Source organism: Lonchura striata, chromosome 26 (genome assembly GCF_050655825.1).
Source record: "Lonchura striata isolate lonStrDom1 chromosome 26, ASM5065582v1, whole genome shotgun sequence".
In the NCBI taxonomy this organism is placed as follows: Eukaryota; Metazoa; Chordata; class Aves; order Passeriformes; family Estrildidae; genus Lonchura; species Lonchura striata.
This window is the reverse complement of record NC_140728.1, coordinates 9,760,434-9,787,563: the sequence shown is the minus strand read 5'-3', so window position 1 is coordinate 9,787,563 and position 27,130 is coordinate 9,760,434. Positions and strand designations below refer to the sequence as shown.

At 43.3% G+C, this 27,130-nt stretch overlaps 1 protein-coding gene across 5 annotated transcripts; it reads left to right on the top strand.

The window, feature by feature from the left end:
* The first annotated feature begins 14,900 nt into the window (after positions 1–14,900).
* Positions 14,901–26,577, top strand: LRIF1 (ligand dependent nuclear receptor interacting factor 1). 5 transcript variants are annotated; one of them, XM_085561473.1, is made up of 6 exons: positions 14,926–15,025; positions 17,490–17,669; positions 18,521–18,591; positions 20,692–22,216; positions 23,593–23,871; positions 25,089–26,577. In XM_085561473.1, exons 2-6 carry the CDS (start codon positions 17,643–17,645, stop codon positions 25,554–25,556), a joined length of 2,370 nt encoding a protein of 789 aa, XP_085417599.1. In that variant the 5' UTR covers positions 14,926–15,025; positions 17,490–17,642; the 3' UTR covers positions 25,557–26,577. The 5 variants fall into 5 exon arrangements, with proteins under 5 accessions (XP_085417598.1, XP_085417599.1, XP_085417601.1 ...); XM_085561475.1 differs by lacking the exon at positions 17,490–17,669; XM_085561474.1 differs by lacking the exon at positions 18,521–18,591.
* The last annotated feature ends 553 nt before the right edge of the window (positions 26,578–27,130 follow it).

Below are 27,130 nucleotides of genomic sequence, written 5' to 3'. Positions count from 1 at the left end.
GACCCGATCTGGAAGAGGAAGAATTAGACGAAGGGGAGCGATTGTTTGTAGATGGTTCTTCTCGGGTTGTAAAAGGAAAAAGAAAGTCAGGATATGCTATAATTGGGGAAAAAGATTTAAAGGTAATTGAATCCGGACCACTAAGTAACTCCTGGTCTGCACAAGCTTGTGAATTATATGCAATACTCAGGGCTTTAAGGTTATTAAAAGGAAAAATTGGAACAATATACACAGACTCTAAATATGCATATTGGGTAGTGCACACATTTAGAAAAATTTGAGAAGAAAGGGGACTTATAAACTCACAGGGAAAAGATCTAATTCATCAAGAGCTAATTGTCCAAGTTTTAAATGCCTTAAGGGGCCCGGCTCAAATTGCTGTGGTCCACTTAAGGGGACACCAGAGAGGATTGGACTTTAGAAACAGAGGAAATAATTTAGCTGACCAAGAAGCCAAAACAGCAGCCCTACGAACTCAGGGGAACATGGGGCAGAGCGACACTGTATCTGTGGACTCCCCCAAAGAAAAATGGCAAATATATAGTTTTACCACTCAAGAAAAGGAAAAATTACAAAAGATGGGAATTGAGGAGGGGTCTGATGGACAATGGAAGCTCCCAGATGGGAGAACTGTTTTACCTAAAAGCAAGGCCTCAGAAATTTTGCAAAGATTGCATGACCAGACTCATTGGGGAACTCAGGCATTAGTAGATCAATTTGCCACTAAATATATGAGTATTGGAATCTATGATTTGGCTAAAAGAGTAGTGGGAGATTGTCTGATCTGTCAAAAAGTAAACAGAAAACATCTTAGGGAAAGACCCATGGGAGGAAGAGAATTAGCTCACAGGCCTTTTGCCAAAATACAAATAGACTTCACTGAATTGCCTAAAGTGGGTAGATATAAATATTTGTTAGTAATAGTAGATCATCTCACCCATTTTGTAGAAGCTTACCCCACTACTCGGACTACTGCTCAGACAGTGGTCAGAATATTATTAGAAGAAATAATCCCTAGATATGGGATAGTAGAAACAATAGATTCTGATAGGGGACCTCACTTTGTGTCCAAAATAACTGAAGATATCTCACATGCTCTGGGAATTAAGTGGGAATACCATACCCCATGGCATCCCCAGAGTTCGGGAAGAGTGGAAAGAATGAATGGGGAACTAAAAAAGCAATTAACCAAATTAATAATAGAAACAAAATTGACATGGGTCAAGTGTCTCCCTTTAGCCCTATTGTACATAAGAACAAGACCCAGAGCAGATGTTGGGATTTCCTCTTTTGAAATGCTATACGGGATGCCATATGATTTGGAGGAACCCCGAGACCACCCCCGGTTAAAAGACTATAAAATAACCTCATATATTATTGCCTTAATGAAACGCCGCAATGAACTTTAGGAAAAAGGAATCATTACGCAAAGACCCCCTTTAAATTTAAAAATACATAAAATACACCCAGGAGACTATGTGTTAATAAAATCCTGGAAAGAATCTACACTAACCCCACAATGGGAAGGTCCTTATCTTGTGTTACTCACTACAGAAACTGCAATTCGGACTGCAGAAAGAGGATGGACACATGCCAGTCGAGTAAAAGGACCAGTTAACAACACTGTGTGGCAAGTAACCAGTCCTCCCGGGAACCTGAAATTGAAGTTACAGAGAAACTAATGGACTCTTATCAGATTGAATACACATCAGACTTATATTACTTAGATAGTGGGCTAATTAGTAATTCAAGTGTTAGAGTAAAGTGTAAAAATCAAAATTGTAATTGCTATCCTTTTGTATGCTATATCTGTAAGGTGTGTGGGGAACGGTGGTGGTCACATTGCAACAGAGGGTATCCTCCACGAGGAACTTGCAATTCCTGTTAGAACGTACAAAGAGAGATTACAGCTTGGGTACTGACCTGTAAAGTGACTAGAGGGGAAATCCGATTGGAATCTAAAGAGTGGTGGGAAATTTTCTCAAATTACTGCTACCATACAAACGAGCCGAGCCCATTTGTGGCAGAGATCATAAAAGGCCTTTGTAAGAAAGACCTAAAAGGGGTCAGTTGTACCGCACCAGAGGTAAAAGATCAGAATTGGCGTTCTTATTGCATGCGGCAAGGCACCAGAGGGCATAAATCCCCTCCTGAAGAATACTCTTGCTGCCAAGAAGATGGTACACCCTGTGGCTCGAAGCACCCGAGTCGACAGGCGAGGCAAAGGAGTAAACAGCTGTGGAGGAAGGAGCCCTCAGGATGGAATACGCAAGCAATATTTGCGGAACTACCCCGGGACTGGGAGTAACAAAGGCAGAAATAGTTTTTGGGCTCAAGGGTATAATTGTTGCAGTGTGAGAAACCAGACCCCACATGCCATTTGCTTACTGCTTGTGATTTTCCTTTGTATATATTGTAATACTGCGGAAGTAACAACTCATGAACCTTTCAAGTGGACTTTAGGAAAATGGGAGTATTCACGAGTTATAAGGAGCAATACTACAGCTGGAGCTCCCACTTTCCAGTTACCTGTGGCATCCTTAGGTACTGGTTGGGGTTCCCATTGGGTTTCATCGTTTTATATGTGTCCTACTTCAAATCCTGGTAAAGGGTATTGCAATAGTCCTGGACAATATTACTGTGCATATTGGGGTTGTGAAACAATAGCTGGTACATGGGACCCCCCCACTCCTGATCCATACATTAAGGTGGTCTGGAAGCCAGATGGTTGTATTCCTCCCGGCTACTGGACAGGTCATAAACCCCCAGAAAATATTTGCAGGAATATACAAATTACTGCATTAAGGCCAGAGGATAGTATATGGTTAATTAGAAAAACTTGGAGCGTTCGCTTATATTCGGCTGATTTTGGCAATTTTGGTAGCTTAATATTTATAAAGAAGGAACTTGTGCCCCCTGATCCTGAACCTGTAGGGCCAAACCCAGTGTTATTAGAAAAGAAGGTTGTTTTAGCCAACCAAACAAAAGAAAGGGATCAGACCCAAAATAAAATTCAGAATGAAAACACTTCAGGAGACGAACAGGAAAAAACCCAGGAGGGTAATATACTCTGGAAGGTTATGAAAGCAAGTTATGGTGTCCTAAATAGAACCAACCCAAAACTGACGGAAGACTGTTGGCTGTGCTATAATTTAAGACCCCCATTTTATGAAGCCATAGGGGTCACTGCAAAGCCCAGAAGAGTGAATAGAACTAATCCGAATCAGTGTTTTTGGAAAAAGGGTAAAGAGACAACACCGGGGCTTACCTTGGCTCAGGTAACAGGGAAAGGGAGATGCATAAGAAAAATCCCAACACAAAGAGAATACCTTTGTGGAGTAATAGAAACAGGTGGAAAGAAACCGGCTGACTGGCTATTGCCAGCAGCTAACACTAAGTGGGTATGTAACACTCTGGGTGTCACACCGTGCATCTCACTGAAACTGTTTAATCCAAGCCAAGACTACTGCATCCAGGTAACGATTATGCCCAGAATTACCTACCATACAAGTGACTACATATATGAACAACAAACTGTGCCAGAACACCATCTAATGAAAAGGGAACCCCTCACTGCCCTAACTATTGCAACTCTCCTTACCATCGGGGGAATAGGAGCTGGAACTGGGGTGGCATCCCTAGTAAATCAACAAAAGGAATTTAAAGCATTAAGAATTTCAGTAGATGAAGATCTGAGTAAAATTGAGCAGGCCATCGATGGATTGGTAAAATCATTAAGGTCCCTATCTGAGGTAGTGTTGCAGAACAGAAGGAGTTTAGACTTGCTATTATTACAACAAGGGGGATTATGTGTAGCCCTAAAGGAGGAATGCTGTGCATACACTGATCATACTGGAATTGTTACAGACACCATGGCAGAATTAAGGAGAAGATTAGAGCAGAGAAAGAGAGAAAGAGAGGCACAGCAAAGTTGGTATGAATCATGGTTCACTCAATCTCCTTGGTTAACTACCTTGCTATCCACCCTTGCAGGACCTCTGATACTGATAATATTGGGACTGACCTTTGGGCCATGCATCTTCAATAAGGCAATAAAAATAGTAAAAGGACGATTAGAGGCAGCACATTTAATGCTCATTAGGGCAAAATATGAACCCATACACAATGTAGATGAGACCCTAATACTAAGTCACCAGGAGTTACAAAGATTCAGTGAACAAAATAAAGATGAACAAGAAAAGGGGGAAATTGAGATAAGTAGAAGATAATTTGTTCACTGTAGTATGCTTGCTTACCTTGGTTTGCATAAGAATGTACTGTGGTATGTTAACCTAATTTGTTTTGCATAAGATAGTGGCTAAGAATGTACTGGTGTGTCTTTGAAATGCTTATTTGCTTACAAGGTGATAAGGAGGTTGAGATTAAAGTCCTGGGCGTGTGTGTATCTGGTCTGCTTGCTGTATCTCAAAAGAAGAGACTTAGAAGCTATCACAACGACCAGACTCAGACTACATTTGGAGAGTCACGTCTGCAAGGAGAAAGGGGGGGATAAAAGGAAGGTTGGGACATAACATTTTGGCGTGCCGTTGGTGGAGCAGGAGACTCCCCGGCCGCCCAGCGCTGGATTTTGCCTGCCTTACTCGCTTGCTAATTTTAAATAAAATTGCTTTATTGAATTAAGACACTTCAAATTGCCGTGTCACAATTTATAACAGGAAGGGTGGTAGAATCCGGGCCCCTGAGTGCAGGGTGGTCGGCTCAGGCCTGTGAGCTGTATGCAGTATACAGGGCTCTGCTGGGACTTGAAGGGAAGAAGGGAACAATTTTCACTGACTCCAAATACGCATTTGGGGTAGTACACACCTTTGGAAAAATATGGGAGGAAAGGGGTCTGCTAAACACATGGGGAAAAGGGCTAATTAATGAAGAAATAATTAGACAAATCCTAAAAGCCATTAGGGGACCAGAAGCTATTGCTCTGGTCCATGTAAAGGGACACCAAACTGGGATGCAATTCAGGACTCGAGGAAACAATTTAGCCGACAAAGAGGCAAAGAGTGCTGCTTTGTTAAAACTAAGTACCCCAGAACTTGGGAAAGGAAAAGCTCAAGAATTCCCCCACCACCCCTCTGAAAAAGAGATAAAGGCTTATCAAGAGATCGGGGGATGGTTAGAAGAAGGTAAGTGGAAGTTATCAGACGGGCGGGAATTGTTATCAAGGGAATACACCAGGAAAATTTTAAAAAGATTACATCAACAAACACACTGGGGGGCCCGAGCTCTGGCAGAACAATTCCTAAGATTCTTTGGCTGCAGAGGTATATACGAATTGGCTAAACAAGAGGTACAGGGGTGTATAATTTGCAGAAAAATAAATCGGGCAAACTCCCAAAGGTTAACAATGGGGAGTCGCCCAGCACCTTACCGGCCCTTTGAAAGAGTCCAGGTAGATTTCACTGATCTACCTAAGGTCGGGAGATACAAATTCCTATTAGTCATAGTGGACAAACTAACCCACTGGGTAGAGGCTTTCCCAAGCTCTTGGGCTACAGCCCAAACAGTGTCAAGAATCTTATTGGAAGAAATTATACCACGATATGAGTTAGTAAGCTACATTGATTCAGACCAGGGAACACATTTCACATCAAAAATTATTAAGCAATTGGCAGATGCTTTAGGCATTCGTTGGGAATACCACACCCCGTGGCACCCCCCGAGCTCAGGACAAGTTGAGAGGATGAATCAAACACTAAAAGCCCAATTAGCCAAATTGAACAAGAATGTCATGGACAAAATGCCTCCCATTTGCCTTATTAAATATAAGGACTATGCCTCACTCTGAAACAGGACTTTCACCTTTTGAAATGTTATATAGGATGCCTTATACCCACAGTATGCCTGTAAGGCATCCGAGATTAGAGGATAGACAAATACAACCGTACCTAATAGCATTAAATAAGAATCTTTAAAAAATTGTGAAAGCAGGGGGTGATCATTCAGCACAGTCCTCTTAGCTTCTCGATACATAAAATACAACCTGGGGACAAAGTGCTTGTAAAAGCATGGAGGGAACCCCTATTAACGCCTCATTGGGAGGGGACCCTTCATTGTTCTTTTGACCACAGATACTGCTATACGAACTGCAGAAAAGGGGTGGACACATGCATCAAGGATAAAGACAGTCGAACTCCAGGATCAGGCACCAGAGTGGAAAATCACCTCCTGCCCTGGAGATATGATGATAACCCTGCACCGGCAAAGTAACTGACTGAAAACATCTCAATCAAACTTTCTGGGCCGGAGTTTAACTATTATCCTCTTTGTATGCTTCCCCTATGAATACTGTTAGACTGCTTTAACTAAGTGTGTTATGTGGGAGTGCTTTGAGCAGGAGTTATGAAATAAAAGATTTTCCAGAGAATACTTGAGCTAACAAAATGAATATATCAAAATAAATGCATCAAAAATAAATGTATCAAAATGAATGTATCATGTTTGTAAAATCATGTGTTGAATTTTAAGAAACCTCTGCCATGGCGCAAAAGACTTAGAGAGAAAAAAAAAATTCTTTAAAGCTTCTTGCAAAAAGACAAATACCAGAGAAGACCAAGAATGCAAAGGACTCAGATAAGAAGGCCCCTCTGTCAAGAATAATGGACTTATCCAGATAACAGAGCAGAAAGCCAAAAGCGCATGCGCAGAGGAGAAGAGTTCAAAAGTTCAATGCAAAAGAAGGCTATAGTTTCAGCCTCAGAAGACCACCAGAGACCCTCTAAAGACCACCACAAAAAACCACGCATGCCCAAAAGGGCGTGGACCTATTTAGCATGAGAGGCGAAGACAGGCGGGGCCAGGGGTTGAATATGCATAGAAAAGTTGTGTAATGTATTGCATATGGAACACCTTTGTGAATAAAATTGTGGGACAAACTCCAGCTCGGAGCACAAGACTTTGGAGAGCTATCTCACTTGTGCCGGGCGCTGGCATACATACCCACTTCATAACTACATTGAGTTGTGGAGTCTATTTATTTATTCCGCATATCACTTCAGTTAGACCTGACTAACCGTTTTCTGGTAGTAGTCACAAGGCTGAGATGGTTTCAATTAAATTCAATAATCTGATGTTTTTCCATATTAGAACGGATTAAGGGAAAAATTACTTGCAAAACTAAAATTATTATTGTTGAGTGTCATAGGTTGAACAACGTGCAGGCTCTGCTGAACTACACCAGGGAGGCATTTTTAAACAGGTATGCAGCTCAGCCTGAGTATGAAACCACAGACGAAGATTTCTACTGCCAAGAAGATGGTTTGCCCCACCGCTGGAGGCACCCCATGGGCGCTGGGAACGGCAGAGGGATCCTAGCAGTGGGAGTAATCCTGGTGAGCCTGAGCCTAGCCATGTGCCTCAAGGGGAAACTTGGGGATAAATACGCAGAGAAGTTATCCCTCACCTCATAGAAGTGCAGCAGGGGTAAGCCTAATTAACCATATCTTGAGACAAACACTCAACAAGGGGTATACAAATTAAAGGGGAAATCAAAAACATACCGTGAAAACGGACAGTCAGCTCATCAACTGCATCGAAGGAGCACAGGGGAAATCTCAATTCCAGTTTATAATGAATATAACTGTAGTACATGGGTCGTGGGGATACCAAACCCCCATCTATTTAAATCGCTTAATAAAGTTGCAAGTTGTAGTGGAGATTGTATCCAATCACACTTCAGGTACTCTTGAATTATTATCCCAGCAACACTCTCAAATGAGGGCTTTTGTATATCAAAATAGGATAGCCCTTGATTACTTATTAGCTAGAAAAGGAGGTGTGTGTGGAAAATTTAATGAATCTCAGTGCTGTGTAGAAATAGATGATTATAGAAAAACCATTAGAAATCTAACCACAAAAATTAAACAAGTAGCCCATGTTCCAGTACAAAAGTGGAACTCTCTTCTCCAGGCATTGTGGTGGGATGATTTGTTTGATGGGGCTTGGTGGAAGAAAATAATTTTCTTCATTTTATGTTCAATAGCAGGAGTCATATTCTACCCTGTCTCATCCCCTGTTTTATAAGACTCATCCATTTGGTGGTACAGGGGATGCAAATAGCAGCTTTACCCACAGACCCAGAAGCTGCCCTTGGAAAAACAAATCAAATACCAAAAATAATGACACTGGGAGAAGAAATTCCTCACAGCAGGGCGGCTGAGGCTCTAGCAAAAATTTGAAAGATGAATAAAGGGAAAAGAACAAAACTACAAAATTTACCAAGATATTCCAGATGTAAACTAAAAGCCAGTCTCAAGGTAGTCAACACACTGCCTTGAGAGTGAATAGAGGTAGAAATTAAGGCGCGAATTAATGAGTTAATATAGAAGGTGGGGGATTGTTATGTGTAATAAATATAATTTGCGCCATTCCTCATATGAAATATGTAATATTGGATATTTGTTAAATCATGCCCGTCGTATTAGTTCCCCCCCCCCTTACAGGCGAGACTGGATGTATATTAGAGACTGATTTACAAGTAAAAAAGATGTGGCTCGTCCAGGAGATGGGCCATGTCTGGGCTCCAGGTGTTGATCATCACGATCATCGGTGCGGATTGTCCAAGATGGATATCATGGAAATCCTCAGACAGATCCATGTGAATGCAGCTTTCCCGTAAACTCTCATCAAGAATTCAACTACTCTGGACATTGAAAAAAAGAAAATCTTATTAACCTATAGACTCTGAATAGAAGAAAGGACTGATTACTAAAACCTTGGCCTCAGGCAGAATTTTCCCTATAAAAACTGCCTGTGCCAGGATGGAAGTGTGTGGGCATAGGAGAAAACCTCTGCTGAGGCTGACTCCTTGTTGCACACCCAGGGTCGACCCCGGGCTCAGCACTGTCCTTTCCGTGTGGCTGACTAGATAGAATTTGACTGCAAATAAAATGATTTTTATTTTTAATCTGGCTGAATAAATTCTCATTTGTAACATTTCTGGACAAAATATCCAGCAGCCCACAACTGGATAAAAACATGGAATGGGTGAGCAACTGGCTGATGTGTCAGGCACAAAGGGTAACAACAACTGAAATAACATCAGACTGGGGACTTGTCACCTTTGCTCCAAGTATGACACAAGAACAGATGAGAGACCAAATTGCAAGAGGAAAAAAGAAGCTTTAATACAAAGGATTCTCTGGCTTATATAGACCAATATATGATACATTCTACTTGATTGGCTAGCTAATAAAAACATCTTTCTCACACACCATCCTTGAGAAGACCAGAAAAACAAGGTGGAAAAACACCACCTGCAGATTGTTTATACTAAGTTATCACATTCCTACAACTCCCTAAAAATTCTCACAAGCCACTGTGAGAAACAATTGTCGTTTCTCTCTGCCTGACCAGGCTGGCATTCACAGGGTCCTGTTACTAGTGGGGTTCTACAGGTCTCCACCCTTAGCTCTGTGCTCTTCAACACCTTTATAAATGACTTGGATGCAGGACTGGAAGGGATACTGAGCAAGTTTACAGATTATACAAATCTGGGAAGGAGCAGCTGACTCCCCTGAAGGCAGGGAGGCCCTACAGATAGACCTCAACAAATTAGAGGTGGGCAATCACCAAACGTATGAAGTTAAACAAGGGAAAGTGCTGGATTCTGCACCTGGGATGTGGCAAACCTGGATGTACAGACAGAATGGGGAATGAGAGGCTGGAAAGCAGTGCCTGGAAAGGGACCCAGGAGTCCTGGTCAATGGCCAGCTGGATCTTAGCCAGCAGTGCCCTGGCAGCCAGGAGGGACAACCCTGTCCTGGGAGGCATCAGGCCCAGCATTGATGGCTGGGCACAGAGGGGATTGTCCTGCTCTGCTCTGGGCTGAGGCATCCTCACCTTGAGTGCTGGGGCAGTTTTGGCCACCACAAAATAAAAAAGACATTAAGCTGTTGGAGAGCATCCAAAGGAGGGAAACAAAGATGGTAAAGAGCTTTGAGGGGAAGACATATGAGGAGCAGGTGAAGGCACCTGCTCTGTTCAGCTGGAGAAGACTGACAGGAGACTAATCACAGTTACAATTTCCATGTGAAGGGAAGAGGCAAGCACTGACCTCTTCTCTATGGTGACTGGGGACAGGACCAGAGGGAATGGCTGGATCCTGGAGTGTCAGCAGAGGCTTAGATTGTGTATCAGAGAACCATGTTCTCATGGGTTCTTCCCCCAGAGGGTGCTGGCACTGCCCAGGCTCCCCAGGGAATGGGCACGTTCCCAAGGCTGCCAGAGCTCCAGGAGTATTTGGACAGCGCTCTCAGAGATGCAAAGGGTGGGATTGTTGGGGTGTTTATGCAGGGCCAGGGGTTGGACTCTCCTTGTGGGCCCTTTCCAATGCAAGACATTCTGTGGTTCTGTCAAAGACAGAAAAGGGTCTCACTACTCCTTAGATCCTGCCTTGCTCCTGGCGCAGGGCTTGTGAGACAAAGTGAAAGTGAAAGAGAGGAAAAAGAGAACAAGAGAGCCCAATCCACTTCCTTTCATAGCTAGCACAGTGCAGCCTCTTATGTAAATTAGATTTTTTTGTTCTGTTTTGTTCACAAATGCACAGCCAACCCTTTGAGTCCTTCTTGAGAGGGGGTACTGAGCACGAATCTCTGGGAGTTGGCTCAGCTCCACAGGACCTTCTCTGATCACACCTTTCCTGTTGTGACAGTCACAATGCCTTAGACACATCATGCCTGTGGTCTGATTTTCTCAGGGGATCTGATGAAAAAGGAGGCTCAGGGGGGACCTTCTGGCACTGCACAACTCCCTGACAGGAGGGGGAAGCCAGGTAGGGTCAGGCTCTGCTCCCTGGGAACAAGGACTGGACAAAAGGAAACAGTCTCCAGCTGTGCCATGGGAGGTTTAGTTTGGATACTGGGAAAAATTTCTTCATGGAAAGGGTGGTCAGGCTCTGGCTCTCAGGTTGCCCAGGGCACAGGTAGAATCACCATCCCTGGAGGTGTTCAGGGTTTATCATTTAATGGTGGCTTTGGCAGTGCTGGGTTAACAATTGGTCTCAATGATCTTAGAGGGTTTCTTCAACCAAAATGATTCCATGATTCAGTGATTCTGGGATGTGACTAGGATTATAGGTGTTGTAGAAAAATGGAAGGAGGTTCACAAACATGAGTTTGGATATAAGCAAATCCCATTGACCAAGTTGCTGGCAAAGAAGTACCCACAAGGACTTGTAAAGGCTCCCTCCTGGGCTGAAATGGTAGGGTGTTTCTCCAGGTAACCTCTTGATGCAGCCCAGGGGTTGGATCAGTGCAGGATCATCTCAGAGCAGTGACATGGACAGACTGTGGCTGGTCATGGTGCCTTTGCCTGGTGTCACATGCCAGACACTGTTCTCAAGTGTCCCCATGACACCGCTCTCTGTGTAAGCCCGCCACTGGTTTCATGGCAGGTTCCAAACTCAGTCTTAGTTTATAAGGGAATAGTAATTCTAAAGATTATAACTTTTTATGTGTATCAGGAACCACAGAGATCAGAAGATGGTCTAAACCTCTGTGTCTTGAGCCTCAAGATGTGCCAGTAGAGGTTCAAGTTGGACACAAGGAGGAATTTCTTCATGGAAAGGCTGGTCAAGCATTAGTGGGGGTTGCCCAGGGAGGTTTGGAGTCTCCATCCCTGTAGGTGTCCAAAGAATACCTGGATATGGCACTCAGTGCTCTGATCTGGCTGATAAGGTGGAGACCATTCACAGGTTGGAGTCAATGGTCTTGGGGGTCTTTTCCAACCTGAACAATTCCAGGATTCTGTGGGTGACTTTATAATTCAACTCTTGCCTGGAACATGCCATACATAAAATAGGAGGAGGATTATTGGGTTGGGTATAAATTACCCTAGTGAGGAGGAAGACCTTAGAGAGAATCAGTGGGTGACTCTGCTCTCACCCCTCCCAGCTAGAGATGCCTTCTTGCTAACATTTTGCATACAATTATTATTACCCATGTTAGCACATCATTATTAGTATGGTTGTTGTTGTTGATCATCATCATCATCATCATCATCATTCTATTGGTGCTGGTGCATTTATCAGTGGCAATTCCAAACCTGCATTTCTGTTTCAATAATTCCTACTGTTTGTGAATCTGTGATTATGAAAGTCCTTATTGAACAGGACCAGACTTGTGTTGCCCAATTGGTCATGATCGGAAATTTAACCCAGCTGTTCCCAGCCCCTCTGAGGGCCACTTGGGACAGAGGAAGATTATTTTCTGCCAAATTCCTATAATCTCCACATGACACAAATAATTGTCATGGGCAAACACTTGATGTTGGAAAAACTAATTTACTTTATTGCAAATTAAAATATGTTTGGATGTTGAGACACCAAGACAAGATTTAAACCACTTTTTTCCCCAGGCTCAGCTTCACATCCCCAACTCCTCTCTTTCCCTCTAGCCTGGGCAGTGCTTGGGGATGGGGAATAGGGGATGTGGTCAGGGTATAAGAACTCCCCTCTGCTGCTTATTCTTCCTTGCATTTCTCTTGCTCCAGTGTGGGTACTTCATAGGATGGATGTGGTTTCTTCCTGACACACTCACCTTCTCCTGTATTACCCCAACACCCTGTTGTTACCACAATCTAGACAATCACAAATCCAGAGAGTTTTGATTCATTCTCTTGCTTGGGGTGGAGGGGGGAAATGGGGCATCCACTGGTGGTAGAGTCATTGTCCTTGGACATTTTCAAGGATTGACTGCTTGTGGTCAATGGTCAGTGGTCTTGTTCAGCTGGTGACTGGTCACGGGTTGGACTTGATGGTCTTGGAAGTCTTTTTCAACCTAAGTGATTCTGGGATTCTGTGATCCTGGCCATGGGGCAAGAGAGAGGACAGAATATGAAAGGGTCTTTCAGTCTGTTCCCAAGGAGCAACATGAAAATCAGTGACAAGAGTGTCTCAAGCAGTTTTGTAATGTCTCAGAATCCCAGAACCCCAGACTGGTTTGGTTTGGGAGGGACTTTAAAGCTCATCCCTGTCCCACCCCCTGACATGGGCAGGGACATATTCCACTATCCCAGGGTGCTCCAAGCTCCATCTATCCTGGCCTACCTTCATGGATAACATGACATGGAGCTCCATGTTTGGCCCCACTGGTGACTGTCAGCTGTTGGCTCTGGGGTGGGGAAGCAGCTGAAGCTCTGGGGAAGTGGGGCATGGGCTGACATGGTCCTGGTTTGCCATCCGAGCCACACAGGCTCATCCCTGCCAAGGAAGGAGAATGAGCCTGGTGACACAGATGGAGGGACACAGCTGCTAAAGCTGTTCCTCCACCTGTGGAGAACAGTCAAATGTGTCCCCAGCATTTTGTGTCACTTTGGCAATTTACAGCTGGTGAAAGTAAATTTTACCAGGTGATTTTGAAACTCTTCCCTTCCGTGGAATAGAGAGTCTGACACTGCAAGTCATGGAATCGTTGAGGTTGGAAAAGCCCTTCAGGATAATCGAGTCCAATCTGTGACCAATTCCCACCTTGTCAACCTGACAAATTTCACTAATATAATATAATATAATAAATATAATATAATAAATAATATAATATAATATAATATAATATAATATAATATAATATAATATAATATAATATAATATAATATAATATAATATAATATAATATATCTCTAATATTTACATCATATATAAACACCTTTAGTATATGTATTTATACACATACATTCATATCTATAAGGCCATGTGTTTATACAGCCTCAGACATCCTTTTTTCCTAATGTTACACCATAGAGCACTTAACAATATATAATGTGATTTGTGTTATTTTCACTCTCTCACCATTTTATACACACACACACATACACACACACACGCACACATTTATACTCTGTGAATGCACACACTTTCAGGCACTCTTTCATCTCTTTATGTAACTTTAATAACCCAGAATATATAACAAATGCACAGGATATTTTATATCTGCCATGTGTTATGTAGTGTATTATTTGTACTTTTATTTACTATTACATCCCACATTGTCATGGTATTGTTTCCTCTTGGGTACTACACATGGTGCTGTATTACAACATTATCTATAATTATATATTACATCTATTTGCATATATGTATACATGTATATATATCACAGCCTCACACAGTCTCCTTTTATGTACACATGTATATCTGTAGCCTGTGCAGCCTCAGATGTCCTTTTCATAGCATCTGTATAATACAAAAATCTATTTGCTTAATGTAATCTATAGTACAGATTATATAAAATGTAAGAGCATAATGGTAAATTTTCATTATATTTGATTATAAATTTCACCATTTATTACTTTTATTTCAAGTTATTATTTTACCACGATTAATTATTATACAACTATATCATTATAGTATTAGATGATCTATTTTGTTATTAATTTTACATATTACACAATACATATTACACATAAAGCTCAGTGGCAGCACACACTGCTTCTCACGTGTGTAATATATTCACCCCACTCTGACAGACGCCTGCCTTGCATGTTATAACACAGATTGGCATATGCAAATTGCCCATGTAAATGATCGCTCGCGCTCAGTGGCGCTGTCCCGTGGCCAGCCCGTGGCTCACGGACGCCCGGGCCGTCGGTGCCGGTGCCCGTGCCCGTGCCCGTTCCGGTGCCCGTGCCCGTTCCGGTGCCGGTGCCCGTTCCGGTGCCCATGCCCGTTCGGGTGTCTATGCCCGTTCCGGTGCCCGTTCCGGTGCCCGTTCCGGTGCCCGTTCCGGTGCCCGTGCCCGTTCCGGTGCCCGTGCCCGTGCCCGTTCCGGTGCCCGTTTCCGCCCGTTTCCGCCCGCACCGGAAGTTCCAGCCCCGCGGTGCCGCTCGTGGCCGCCGGGCGGCGCCGGTTCCCGGAAGCCGCGAACCGGAAGCGGCGGGGCGGGGCGGGGCGAGCGGCGGCGGCGCGCATGCGGAGCCGCGGCGGGGCCGCCCCGCCATGTCGCGGAGCGCGGAGCGGCGGCCGCGGCTGTGAGCACGGGCGGGCCCGCGGGTCCGGCTCGCAGGGACGCCCCGCCAGGTACGGTCCCGCCGCGCCCCGCCCCGCCGGGGCCCGGGGGCGGAAACGGGAGGGCGGGGGCGATGGCGGTGGCGGCCCCGGCGGGACGGGCGGGGGGCGGCCGGGAGGGCGTCGTCTTGTTCGTTTCCTTCTCCTCTATTCCTTTATTATGTCTTCCTTTCTCATCTATTTCGTATCCCTTTGTATCCCATCCTTTCCTTGTCCTTTTCCTTCTTCCCTCCCTCTTTCCTCGCCTGTTCCCGCTCCCGTTCCGGCCTGCGGGCAGTTCCCGCGTGCGGTGCCGTCCCCGCCTTGACGCCGCTCGTGTTTTGGTTGTGTTTTGCCGTCGGGGGCTCTTGGTGTTTGTTGTCACATCGCGGTGAGGGTGGTGTGTGCTGGAGGTAGCCGGAAACGGGGAGAGGAATTAAACCTTTCGCGGGATTATTTCCGTTGGAAAAGCTCTTAAAGATCAGTTGAGTCCAACGGTTCCCCCAGCGCTGCCGCATTCACCACAAACCCATGTCCCCAAGTGTCTCATTCACGCTTTTTTTTTAACACTTCCACGGATGGTTACTCTACCTCTTCTCTGCCTTGAGAAGCCTTTTCCGATGCTTGGCCACCCTTTCCTTGAATAAATTTTCCCCAGTATCCATCCTGAACCTTCCCTGGCCATTCCCTCTCCTCCTGTCCCTGTTCCCAGGGAGCAGAGCCCGGCTGTCCTCTCCTGTCAGGAGCTGTGCAGAGCCAGACGGGTCCCCTGAGCCTCCTTTGCTCCAGGCTGAGCCTTCCCAGCTCCCTCAGCCGCTCCTGGGGCTCAGCCCCTTCCCAGCTCCGTTCCCTGCCCTGGACGCTCTGGGTCCGTTTCACTGATCAGGTCCCTCCGTGCTGGGCTGCCCTGGCAGGAATGGTGCCGAGGGAAGTCTCCGGGCTGCCCAGCTCTCTGTGCTTCCATTCCTGCTTCACGCTGGGGAGCTCAGCAGGCCCAGCAGCTCCAGCCATGGTTTGGCTCCCGATGCCTTTCCTTGTCTCTCAGGAGCTCTCAGGGGGCTTTGTGTGTTCAGGGATGAGTTCTGGGTGATTTCTGAATTCCGAGGCTGCCATGAGATCCACGTTGGGTGTTTGTGATGGTCACAGATTCTACCAGAGCTTTTCTGGTGGAGGAGGATTCAGTCATGGATCAGGAGAACTGTGGTTGATAGTAGAGCACAGGGTGTGTTTCCTGTCAGTTTGCACGTCCACAATTATGTCTACTCCAGGGAATATTACACAGTGGATGAAAAGAGTTCCCAGAAACAATTACTGTCAAACAGAAAGGGTTTTTTTCTGTCACTATGGAAAGCTTCTGGTTTAGGATAAAACCTCAGATCATGAGATGGCTTGAACTGAAATTCTGGTCAGAATTTCTCCAAATTCAACATCAATTTCTTTATTTCCTTTACATTATGATAATGATAATAATGGTTATTGTATATTATCTAGATTACATGTAACCATATATTTATTATCATCGTTACTATTATTATTTTATTACAGTTTTCAAATAACCCATGGAATGAATGCAGCTGTATCAAATAAATATGTATCAACTACAATCATCAATTAATTTTACTTTGTCCCTGGGTGCACATTTCCAATTGACAAGAAATAGTTACTTTGCTACTTCCTGGATCCAACTGAACCCATTAAAATAAACTCTTTTGGTTCTCTGGAATGGCCCATAGTCCCTGGTTATTTATTCACATTTGTAGATGCAAGTTGTGCCTAGAAGAACAGTTGGGAGTGAAGGTAGATGGAAAAGTAGCTCATTGTTCCTTCTGACAACTTGGCAGCAAAATTGAGCCAATCTGTGTCTTTGGTCTCGACTGATGCATTTTTTTAATGGCACTGTCAGAATTTGTGTGGGAATCATGTGCTGGTGTTTGCATTGGATTTGGTGAATGAATTTATTTGGCAGAAATAAATATTCCTATTTCCTGAAAATATTCCAAGGGTGGTTTTGTTAATGCAAGCATAAAGGACAGAAACTGAATGTTTGAATACTCAGTATTTTGTGTTTTGTGCTGCTTACTGAGAGTAATGAACAGAGAGAGAAGTCTGGACAGTAAAACTGGTGTGTCTGGTTAAGAAAACAGGAATTTTGGTGAACTGAAGAAAATGTAGATTATTCTTTTTATTTTTTTCTGTTTTGAAATAAGTAATTAAAGAAATAACTCTCCCAGTCTCTTTCTGTTCTCTCTGCTTTCTTGCCTTCCTTAATGCCACATCCATAGGGAGGTGTTGGTGTTGCCACACACAGACTGTTCTCCAAAAGAAATCTCCTTTTTGGGTAAAAAAAATGTGATCTGGTTAACAGGTCCCTCTGTAAATGTCACAGAATTTTATTTGATTGTTTTTATTGAATTTGATAATTTCTCTGGTGATGTTAAATAAGATTTTTTTCCAGGCCACCATTTTTTTGGTCTTCTGTGAGTTTATTTCCTTCAAGGTTTGTTCATGGATCTGCCTTAGGCCTTTCTAAAGTATCATAACAACACAATTATTTCTGAGTGTTTGTATATGAGACTTGAGGAGATCTATTCTTACGGGGTTGGAAGTGAAGGAGCATGAAGAGGAGAAAGAAAACTCTACTTCAATAACTATGGGAGAAGTCCCCAAGGACAACCTGGTATGATACAGATTTCTTTTTTTTTTTTTTTCCACTAGGAAAAGAAATTAGCTTGTTCTTTAACCAAATTAATCTGATACCCTAAAAAGGGAATACTGAGGGAGTTTTTTTCATTCTACTTAAGACATTCTTAAAGATTCATTAATTCAAGGAAGCAGTGATCTTGAAGACTGAAGGGAAACAACTTCTAACTCTCTTCTTCATCACTCAGAAATGTATGGGGACAGTGCTTTATTTTATTCTGGTAACATGAAACTTCACCTGGGAAAGGCTTTATGATGTGAATTTGTTGCAATGAAGCCTTTTCAACTTAGAGAACTAAAAAGATTTGCCGTGATTCTTTCTCTCCTCTGTCGTTTGAGTAAATATTTGTGAATTCTACTTCTCAATATCTTATTGGATTTCCTTTCTCTCTTGCCTATCCTTTAGCTTTTTGTCATTCTCCAAACATGTAAATACCTGATACTTATTTCAAGTTAAAGAATGCTGTTTTGTAGACGATTATGATTTTGGGGTGTCTTGCTCTTTTTCATGGAGATAAAAAGCTACAGTTGCCATCTGTAATCATTAAAAGCAGAATGATCTGAAATTCAGGGAAATGAGATTTTTTTTACTGGTGCTTTTTCTCCCAGTCTACTTTTAAAGTCCCTGTTTGTTGCACAGTCAAAACCAGGTTTTAAGTCCGTTGAGCTGGAGGTGAATGTGGAGGTGAGTGCTGGAAACTGGCAGAGGAACACAGTGATGCAAATACATTGTCAGCTCATCTCTCCCTGTTTCTCTTCCTTCCTCTCCCTCTGATCTGCTCCCCCTCCTCTTGCACAAAAGTTAGAAGTGTCCCCTTGCTTTGACAGGTGGAGAAACAAGCCTCTTTAGAGGTTTGTTCTTGGTGCCAGTTTGCAGCCGTAGTTAGTTGGGGGTGTAGGTAAGTGCTGGTTTCCCTGTTCAGCACTTCCATGTTTGTGGGACTTGCTGAAAAAATCCTTCTGAATTTGCCTTTACTTCTTATATGTAGAAGCAAAGTTGAGGCTGTAGATCATGAAATTATGAAAGAAGTGTTGAGAGATTCAAAGCACAGAACAGACCAAGTGTGGTCCAGGAGCTGCTGCTGTTCCTCATTTGCATTGTCAGTAGTGCTAGAAGGTATAAAGTTCTCCAAAAGTCTTTTTTCTCTGCTTTAATTATGTTCAAACACACAAATGTTTCTACTTCCTCTTCGTTTAAGCAAAACTGTTTTCTGTCGGATTGTTACCTGTCAGTGCTAGCCCATCTCAAGTCTCATTTCTGATTCCATAGCATCCAATTCCATTTTGCTCCTAAGCCCTTCAATGACAGCTTCCATTAGGAACTGTGGGATATATTGCCCATATTTTAATTTTCAGTACCTTAAAAACAAAAGTACTGCAGAATTTCCTTCCCACTGCACTGATACCTCATGTAAAAATGTAAAAATCTCAATTTTCACACATTGTGACCAGAAATGAGGCATTTTACCAAAATACTAGGCGTGGGAGTTAATTCCAAGGTCACAGCAAAGAAAGCTCTGTGTCCCTGATGCCTTTGTGTGTTGGGCAGACAGTAGTGGGGTGTTTGTGTCAGTCCCCAGGGGAATGGGACCCTGCAGCAGCAGCTGCCCAGCTTTGGGAGTGAAGAGCATTCTTGTGACTTCCTACTTGATGGGAAAAGGCAAAGATTGGCTGACTCTTGGACAGACACAGTGGTGGGGTGCAGGACAGAGCTCTCCCAGCCACTGCTCCAAGCTGAGTCAGAAGCCTGAAAAGACAAAAAAAATGCTGGTTTCAAAACTACCTGACAGTAAGCAGAACACAGCACTGATGTCATTGGGATTGGACTGGGAACTACTCCCATGTTCGTCTTCCCAAGGCATTTATTGATGCAGGAGGTCGATGGGATGGAGGTGGTGCTCTTGGTGACTCCAGGTGGAGTTGGCAGCTCTGCCTTTTGATTGCTGTGGATCTGCTGTCAGGAAATAACTTCCAGTAATTTGGTCTTTTTATTCCAGTGAGGGCAGCTCTGTTTGCCCACATGTTCTCTGCAGTGCTTTGGGCAGTAGATTGCTCTGCTCAGAGTCCAGGAGCTCTTTGCAGAAGAGCCTGCTTTGGGCAAACTCCCCCACACTAGAAAATTTTCTTTGTCTTGCCATGGACTCAGAAAACCTTGGCATTTGGAACAGTCGCAACTAACTTGTGTTTTGACAAGATATGTCGGTCTCTTACTGAGTTCTTACCTTTACCTGCAAGAAATCTCTGTTTTCTCTTTGTGATGTCCCTAGTGCTGTTTCCATGTGTTCCTCCTTGGTCTTGAAGCCTTTTCCTTCCCAGACTTAGACTTCTGTTCTCAAAAATGTTTACAAGCCAGTAGTATTTGAGGGTTTTCCATCTCTTTGAGGGTGAACCACCTTTGTGGTCTGTATCTGCCTGAAGAATGGCCAGGCAGGTGCGAGGGAGACACAGGAGCCACTTGTTCCACAAGATAAACGCATCTGCTTCCAAATTCCTTTGTTGTGTCTGAAGTAATTTCTGCTTCCATCTTGCCATGCAACTACTCTGCCTGTATTTTCCTGAAATGTTCCTGAAATTCATAGTTCATAGCACTCAGGAAGGATATAAATTGTAACAGGGAGGTGGGAAAATGAAAAATATGGCTTCTCTGGGAAATTGGGAGGTACTAATTTCATTTTCAAAATTAAAGGCCCCATGAGGGGAAGCAGAGGTAATGTGAGGTATTTCCTGGGCTGTTTTAACTTACTTTTAATCTGAAAAAGATGCCATTTCTTGCTACTCTGGAGTATTTTGGACACTATTTTCGGACAGTCTGAGGTGGTCTGAAATGGAAACCTGGGTAGGTCAGTAGGAAGCTCCTGAAGATTAACTCAGGCATTTCCAGGAGTTAATCTACTTCAGCCCTGGGTGTAGAGTTCACCGATGCTCGTGAATTAAAGTGCCTATGCCTATTCACTTACACTGCCTTTCATTTTTCTCTCTTTTCCCTTTTCTTTGTTAAGCATTGCAGGCTGTATGTACCGAGTCATTCAGACAACGGGACCAGATGGAAAAAACCTTCTGAAATTGCTTCCCATTTCTAAAACTTCTGGAAGCTTTGTGCCAATAGTTCAGTCTCCAGCCATGCCAAATAATTCTAATGCAGATGTTTCTAGCCCAGTCCATCTTAATTTTAAGACACAGATTGGCAATACTGCTGCACCTTCATCTGTTAAGATACCGATTTTTCAGCCTTCTAATCCTGGAGAGATTATTCTTACAAGGACATTAGACAAGCAGGAAAGTGCTAGGGTGGGTTCTGAAAAGGAAAGCTTGATTCCAAGTGCACCTGCCAATGCCCAGAGCAGCTCTGTGCCCATGGATGGAGTGTCCTTGCAGAACGTGGCCATCACAAGCTCCTCTCACCAGAACAGCACAACCTACATGGTGGTGAACACCAAACCCCTCCCAGTGACTGTCAAGTCTCCAGTGCTGCCCTCTGGACACCACCTCCAGATTCCAGCTGATGCAGAAGTGAAATATGTCCCAGCATCTATTTTGCCACCTGCAATACAGCAAAAAATCCTGGCAGCTGCAGCCACCAATGTGTCTGAAGGGGCTGAGAGTACAAAAACGCCAACAGTGATTTACGTGTCACCTGTGAACACAGTGAAAACCTCCGAAGTCTTGCCCAAGCGCTTGCAGAGCTTTTGTCCCAAACCTGCCACAGAAGTTTCAAAGACACTGATAGTGACAGCTGCCCAAAAGGGATCTGGTTCTTCTCCCAAACCAGTCACATCCAAGGGGCGGCAGTGCCAGCAGACTCCCTTGAAATGGATTGTGCAAGAAACTGCCCCGCTCTCAGCAGCTTGTCTTATCCCTGTAAAGTCTTCAAATAATGTGGCTTCCAAGATCCTGAAAACTTTGTCAGACACAAAGAATGTAGAAGTTAACCCTGCAAATATTTTGCCACTCTGTTCTAATGGTCCTGGTGGAAGCCAAACCAAAATCACACCTTTAAAAGATAATGCTCTGGTCATGTACAATGGGAAAGTCTATTTATTGACCAAAAGAGGCTCTGATGTTCTGTCAGCCCAGGCTGACAAGCAGACATCTTCCTCTTCTGATGCTTTATTTAAAAAGGAGACACCCAAGCAAATTGATTCTACTGAAGTTAATAAAATAACCAGCAAAGTGGTGAATCTGGTGTTGTCAAAAAGCAAAGGAGTGGTGCTGTCTCAGAAAGACCCAAAACCATGTACAGGTTCCAAAAATTCATCACCAGTTAGCTTAAGAAACGATTTAAAATCCACACCTGCAGCTCTGCTGACACCAAGTGCTAATCAGCAGGATCCCACTGTAATCCAAAAACAGAGTTTGCCCATCACCAAGAGCGTTTCTTGCAGTGAAGTGATCCCAGTTCCAGCAGTAGGGATGCAGGAAGGTGTGTGGCAAAATGGCAAAGACATGAGTCATTCCCCAAGAGCAGCAGGGGCTGTGTTACTTCAGGCTAAGCAGGAATGTGCTGTCAGTGAAGACTGGCCAAAGGTAATAAATCTATCATAAACATGCTGATCAGTGTCTGGTCAGTAGTTCTGTGGTCCTGGTTTTAGGTGGATAAAATAACTTGTGATGAGTTCACACATTTTTTGTAACCAGGTATCCTGGAAATGCTGTTCTAAAGTTGGTTCTAGTCAGTAAATGGCCTTTTCACCAATAATTGTGCACTGTGCAAATGAGAAATGCATTGAAAAGAAAGGGGCAGAGGAAAGGTGGCTTTTGATTTCTTCCCAAGATAAATGGTAAGCAATAACTGAACTCCAGGGGGGCTGCTCGTGGTTTGAGCTCTTAGATGTTGATGCCGCATGCTTACAGCACAACCTTAGGGCTGTAGGGGTGATGCAGGGTAGAGAAGGATGAGTTTGTGGCTTCACAAGAGGAAGATAAATTGGAAGAGCAGAATTTGTCCTCCAGAGACAGCTCTGGTGTGGCACTGTCAGCTCCCAGCTCCACTTGCTCTGACAGCCGTGGCCAGGAGCTGTTTCCTTCCTCCCCTGCCCTGGTGGGGAGGGTCCACGTCCTTCTCTCCTGGGTCCATGCCAGGCAGAAGGAACTCTTGAGATCCTTAATGACTGCATTGACATATTCTTTTAAGGTCATAATGTTGAAAATACATTAAAAGTTGTAAACCTCCAATCTCCAAACTCCCCACACAGGACTGGGGGGGGTCATGTTTTTAGTAGCTCCAAAGGCCAGAATGAATTTGTCTCCAAAGAAAAAAATCTGAAATTTGTTTATGTTGTCCAGGAAGAACAGAAATGTCATCAAAATGTATTTTTACAAATTTTAGACATTTAATTGTTGAAACAGACTCTTAAGACATAGTTTTTTGATGGTTTGTCACCTGAAGAATGGTTGAAATACCATTTATTTGCTTCAGTGCTGTGTGGTGCGGAGTCTCAGCATTTGCATTTGCTTTAACTTTGGTGAGAAATAGCTCAGCAAATTTGGTGTTCTTGTCCCTAAATTTGCAAAGCCCTGGATTGCAGAGTAAAGACACTACCTGCTCTCCCCTTCTCTTTCTTTGGTACTTTGAAAGGGTAGAACAAGTGATTCTCTTGTTGCTTTTTTTATTTCTGTGGTGTCTGGTTGGCCTGTACATTTTCAGGATGTTCCACAATGTACTTGGGGTGTTAAATAACAAGTGTTAGACCTATGATAATTGGCATATAACTTATCAAAATCGGCTTATCCTTGTCAAATGTTACCTGTGTTAAATGTATCTTCTTGAAGAATAGCAGTCAAAATAAATGCTCACCTGTCGTTCTAGTACCTACTTTTTGTATATCAATATATGTTATCTATTTATAGATATATATAATGTGAGAGTGATTGATGGCTCTTTCACTGTTTCTGTATTTCAGATCAAATGTGTAAAGATGGATTCACCAGGAAAGATTATTCAAATCAAACACCAAGAGCACAAACACTGGAGACAATACTTGGAATTAAGGAAAAAGTTTGGTCTCTTTAAGGAGGAGAGAGTTTACCTTACGAGAGTACCATTAAGGGCCTCATGTGAGAATCCAGATGAAAGGGTTTGTTCCAGTGACAGCTTGGAAAGGAAAAATGAGTCTTGCAGTTCATCCTCATTGGATGTGGAAGTAATCAGTCATCATCAAGAATATGTCAAAGAAGAAAAGGTACTTGGGATTTTTCAGTGCTAAACACACTCAGAAGGCAGCATATGTATAGTCAGTATGGAGCTGTGGGTGTTTGGAACCTCCCACCTCTAGATTCACCAGGAGAGTCAGGAGTTGTTTGGATCTTTATGGGAATTGTTCCTAGAACTTGTTTGAGATTTCTGTGACTCAAGTACCCTTTAGGAATTTTTATTCTCAATTTTGGGTCCTGCTAGAGGAAACTTGAACAACAAATGCTTTTGAGAAGACTGTCCCTACTACTATGGTGATGGTCCTTGTTGGAATAGGGACCTGATCTTGGGATCCTTATTTATATTTAAGCCTCTGCAGATGGTTATGTTTGTCTAGCAAAGCAGTGGGTACAGGCAGAGGAATGGTTTACTTGAAATTAAAAGAATTTACTTCTGGATCTGTGCAATCTTTAGAATTACAAATGTTGTTACAAACTTAGTCATCGGTTGAGTACTTCTGGAAGGAAGAATTTCCATGTTAATGCATGGAAAAGATTTTACCCATCTAAGTATTTCTGTTCAGCTACATTTTCTTCTGTGTGATTGTACAGAACTCAGTCAAAGACTTTCTCAGGTTTACTAATTTTGTGCTAATAACTGAGCAGATCCATGGGTGCTCTTAACATTAACATTAGCATTAACCCATCCCTTAGAAGTGTCCAAGGCCAGTTTGGATGGAGCTTGGAGCAACCTGGTCTGATGGAAGGTGTGCTTGCCCATGGCAGGGGGTGGAATGGAATGGGATTTAAGGTCTCGGAACTCAAACCAGGATGTGATTCCATTATTCAAATAATAAAACATCTATGAGGACTTTAGTCTTATAATGGGCATTACTCCTCAGATTGAGGTTTTGGAAATGTAGACAAGAAGAATTCTACACTGACTTTTCCCATTAAATTAGAAAGTTCTTGTCCTGCAGTAGTGTTAACTTAAACAGCCACAGGAGATGATGGACATGGCCAGGAAAGGCAGACATGCAGCATTGACTAAGGAAGGATTTCAGTGTCTGGAATTGTTAACTGGGAATCTTTGCTAGAAAAACATCAAACCCAAAATATGTTTGTTCTTTTGCTGAAAGAAACTTCTTCCAGGCAGTTCCAACCTTGCAACAAAGAACTTGTAATTTGTGCTCAGAGAACTTGGTGTTATAATGTAACTGATGCTGAGTTTAACAGAAGTGAATTTTGTCTATTTCTAACTGTGCAGATAATTGTGGATCTGGAAGAGGATTTGATTAGGAAAAGGAAAATAAAATCCTCACCTTTGTCGCACAGTGGCAAGAGGAAGAGAACTTCGATCAAATCAGCCACAAGTCCCAGTTTAGAGATCACCAGCTCAAGTTCCAGTGCACTTAACAGGAGTGTTTCACCTGCACCAGCCTCACCACAGCCAAGTGTTCCCACTGGCTTTGTTGGAGTGTCCCAAGAGAGGGACTTGGAGCAAGACACATTCCCCCAGTACAGTGACACTACCCACCCAGAAATTTCAGTTTTAGTGACTTCTGAAGAGAATACTTCCATTCTGGAAGGTTCTTTCCGAGATGATGCTTTCCCAGTGGCTCCCCCAGACTTGGATGAGACAATACGGGATGAAAAAATCAAGCGACTGAAGCAGGCCCTGCGGCAGCAGAACGCAGCACTGGAGGAAATGCGCCGGGAAATGCATCAGAGCTGAGGCGCCTGCCCTGGGGATCCCAACTTCGTGCATCACCTCTTCAGTGACTTCAAGAGGAAATCCCATGCTTAAATGAATATTTCTAGTAGATGGAAGAACCAGATGAAGTTTAAGTATGTGTGTGTTTAGAGAAGTGTAGGTTTTTGTTAAATGCCAGAAATAAGGGACTTGGACCACCAAATTCTACTTCTGGGACATGATGCAAGAGTACAGACAAAGGGCATTTTTACTAGCATATTCCCCATATTTTGAATTGAGGGGGTTCTGTATTAGTCTCAGCAAATAAACTTTCCCCTTTCGAATTCCACAGCCTGGCTCTTAGAGCTGCAAACCCTAGTTGTAGATACTTTTTTTGTTTGTTTTTCTCATGTGCATGAGAATTTTGATGAATTCCTGAGAGCTATTAATTTTCAGAAGAGGTCAACAGTCCATGGTTAATAAATGCTATTTAAAGAATCTGGGAAATAGACTTTAGACAGTAACAGTGCAGATGTTTATAGAAAACCTCTTCCAGATGTGAAGACAGAGGCAGGAGGAGTCCTGTGACAGTTGTTTGGATTCATGGCTCTCTCTGTCATCATTGTGAGCCTTTATAAGGCCATGGCCAGCTGTGCAATGTGGAAATTTGGTTGTGCGGTTGTTTTGGAAGGCTGGGGTGTATTTTTTTTTTAACAGAATTATGTTAATAATAATTTCTTGAAGCTAAAAGACTACTTTATCCATGGATGGTATCTTTAGCAATCCTCAATGAGTGTCTTTTAATTTGTTGTTGTTTGAACATGTCTCTTGCCACCTTCACTTATGGTACCTTAGTTTGCCTTGTAATAGGGGATGTGCCCTCAGACTGTCTTTGCATCCTAATTTTTGTAGAACTTGGCATGTATTTCCCCACTGTGCTCTGTTCTATGTGTAGGGACACTTTTCCTTGTCCTATGTTGTCCGTGTCTTTGATCCTTGCAGGTTCCTTCTGCAGTTTCTCAGTTTCCATTTCACCGATTAATAATTTTTTTTTGCCAACAGAGTTTGTTGTTGTTTTGTTCCTGTCTGTTTATATTTATGTTAAACATCACCAATCCTGGCAGAGCTCCGCTGCAGATTTGTGTTCACAGAAGGATTTTTTTACTGTCCTTAATTTTGTATTTATTCTTATGTTGTTTAATTTTAATTAAATTTTCATCTGCAGGGTTTTAATTTCTTATCCCATGGATGCCCAGTTTATCTATACGTTTTTGGTGGAGGATAGATGTTTCTTGGAGAGTTTAGTCCCATATTCCTTATTTATTTAAGTTTTCACAGTGGGTTGGAGAGGCGGGAGAGGTTTTTACAAGACAAGAAGAAGGAAGTTCCTGCTCTGAAGAATCACAGAATCAGAGAAGGGTTTGGGGTGTAAGGGATCTTAAAGCTCATCTCATTCTACCCCGTGCCATGGGCAGGAACACCTCCCACTATCCCACGTTGCTCTGAGCCCCATCCAGCCTGGCTGGCGACACTTACAGGAATGGGGAGAGCTTAAGCTAGACCAAGGTGATGGACCAGATGCACAGTGGTGGGTGAGGAGGGCAGGTGAATAATGG

Coding starts and splice junctions, on each gene's coding strand:
- LRIF1 (XM_085561472.1), top strand. CDS start 14,916: ATGCGGAGCCGCGGCGGGGCCGCCCCGCCATGTCGCGGAGCGCGGAGC. Junction 15,026..20,691: donor TCGCAGGGACGCCCCGCCAG/GTACGGTCCCGC, acceptor TTCTTTGTTAAG/CATTGCAGGCTGTATGTACC. Junction 22,217..23,592: donor TCAGTGAAGACTGGCCAAAG/GTAATAAATCTA, acceptor TCTGTATTTCAG/ATCAAATGTGTAAAGATGGA.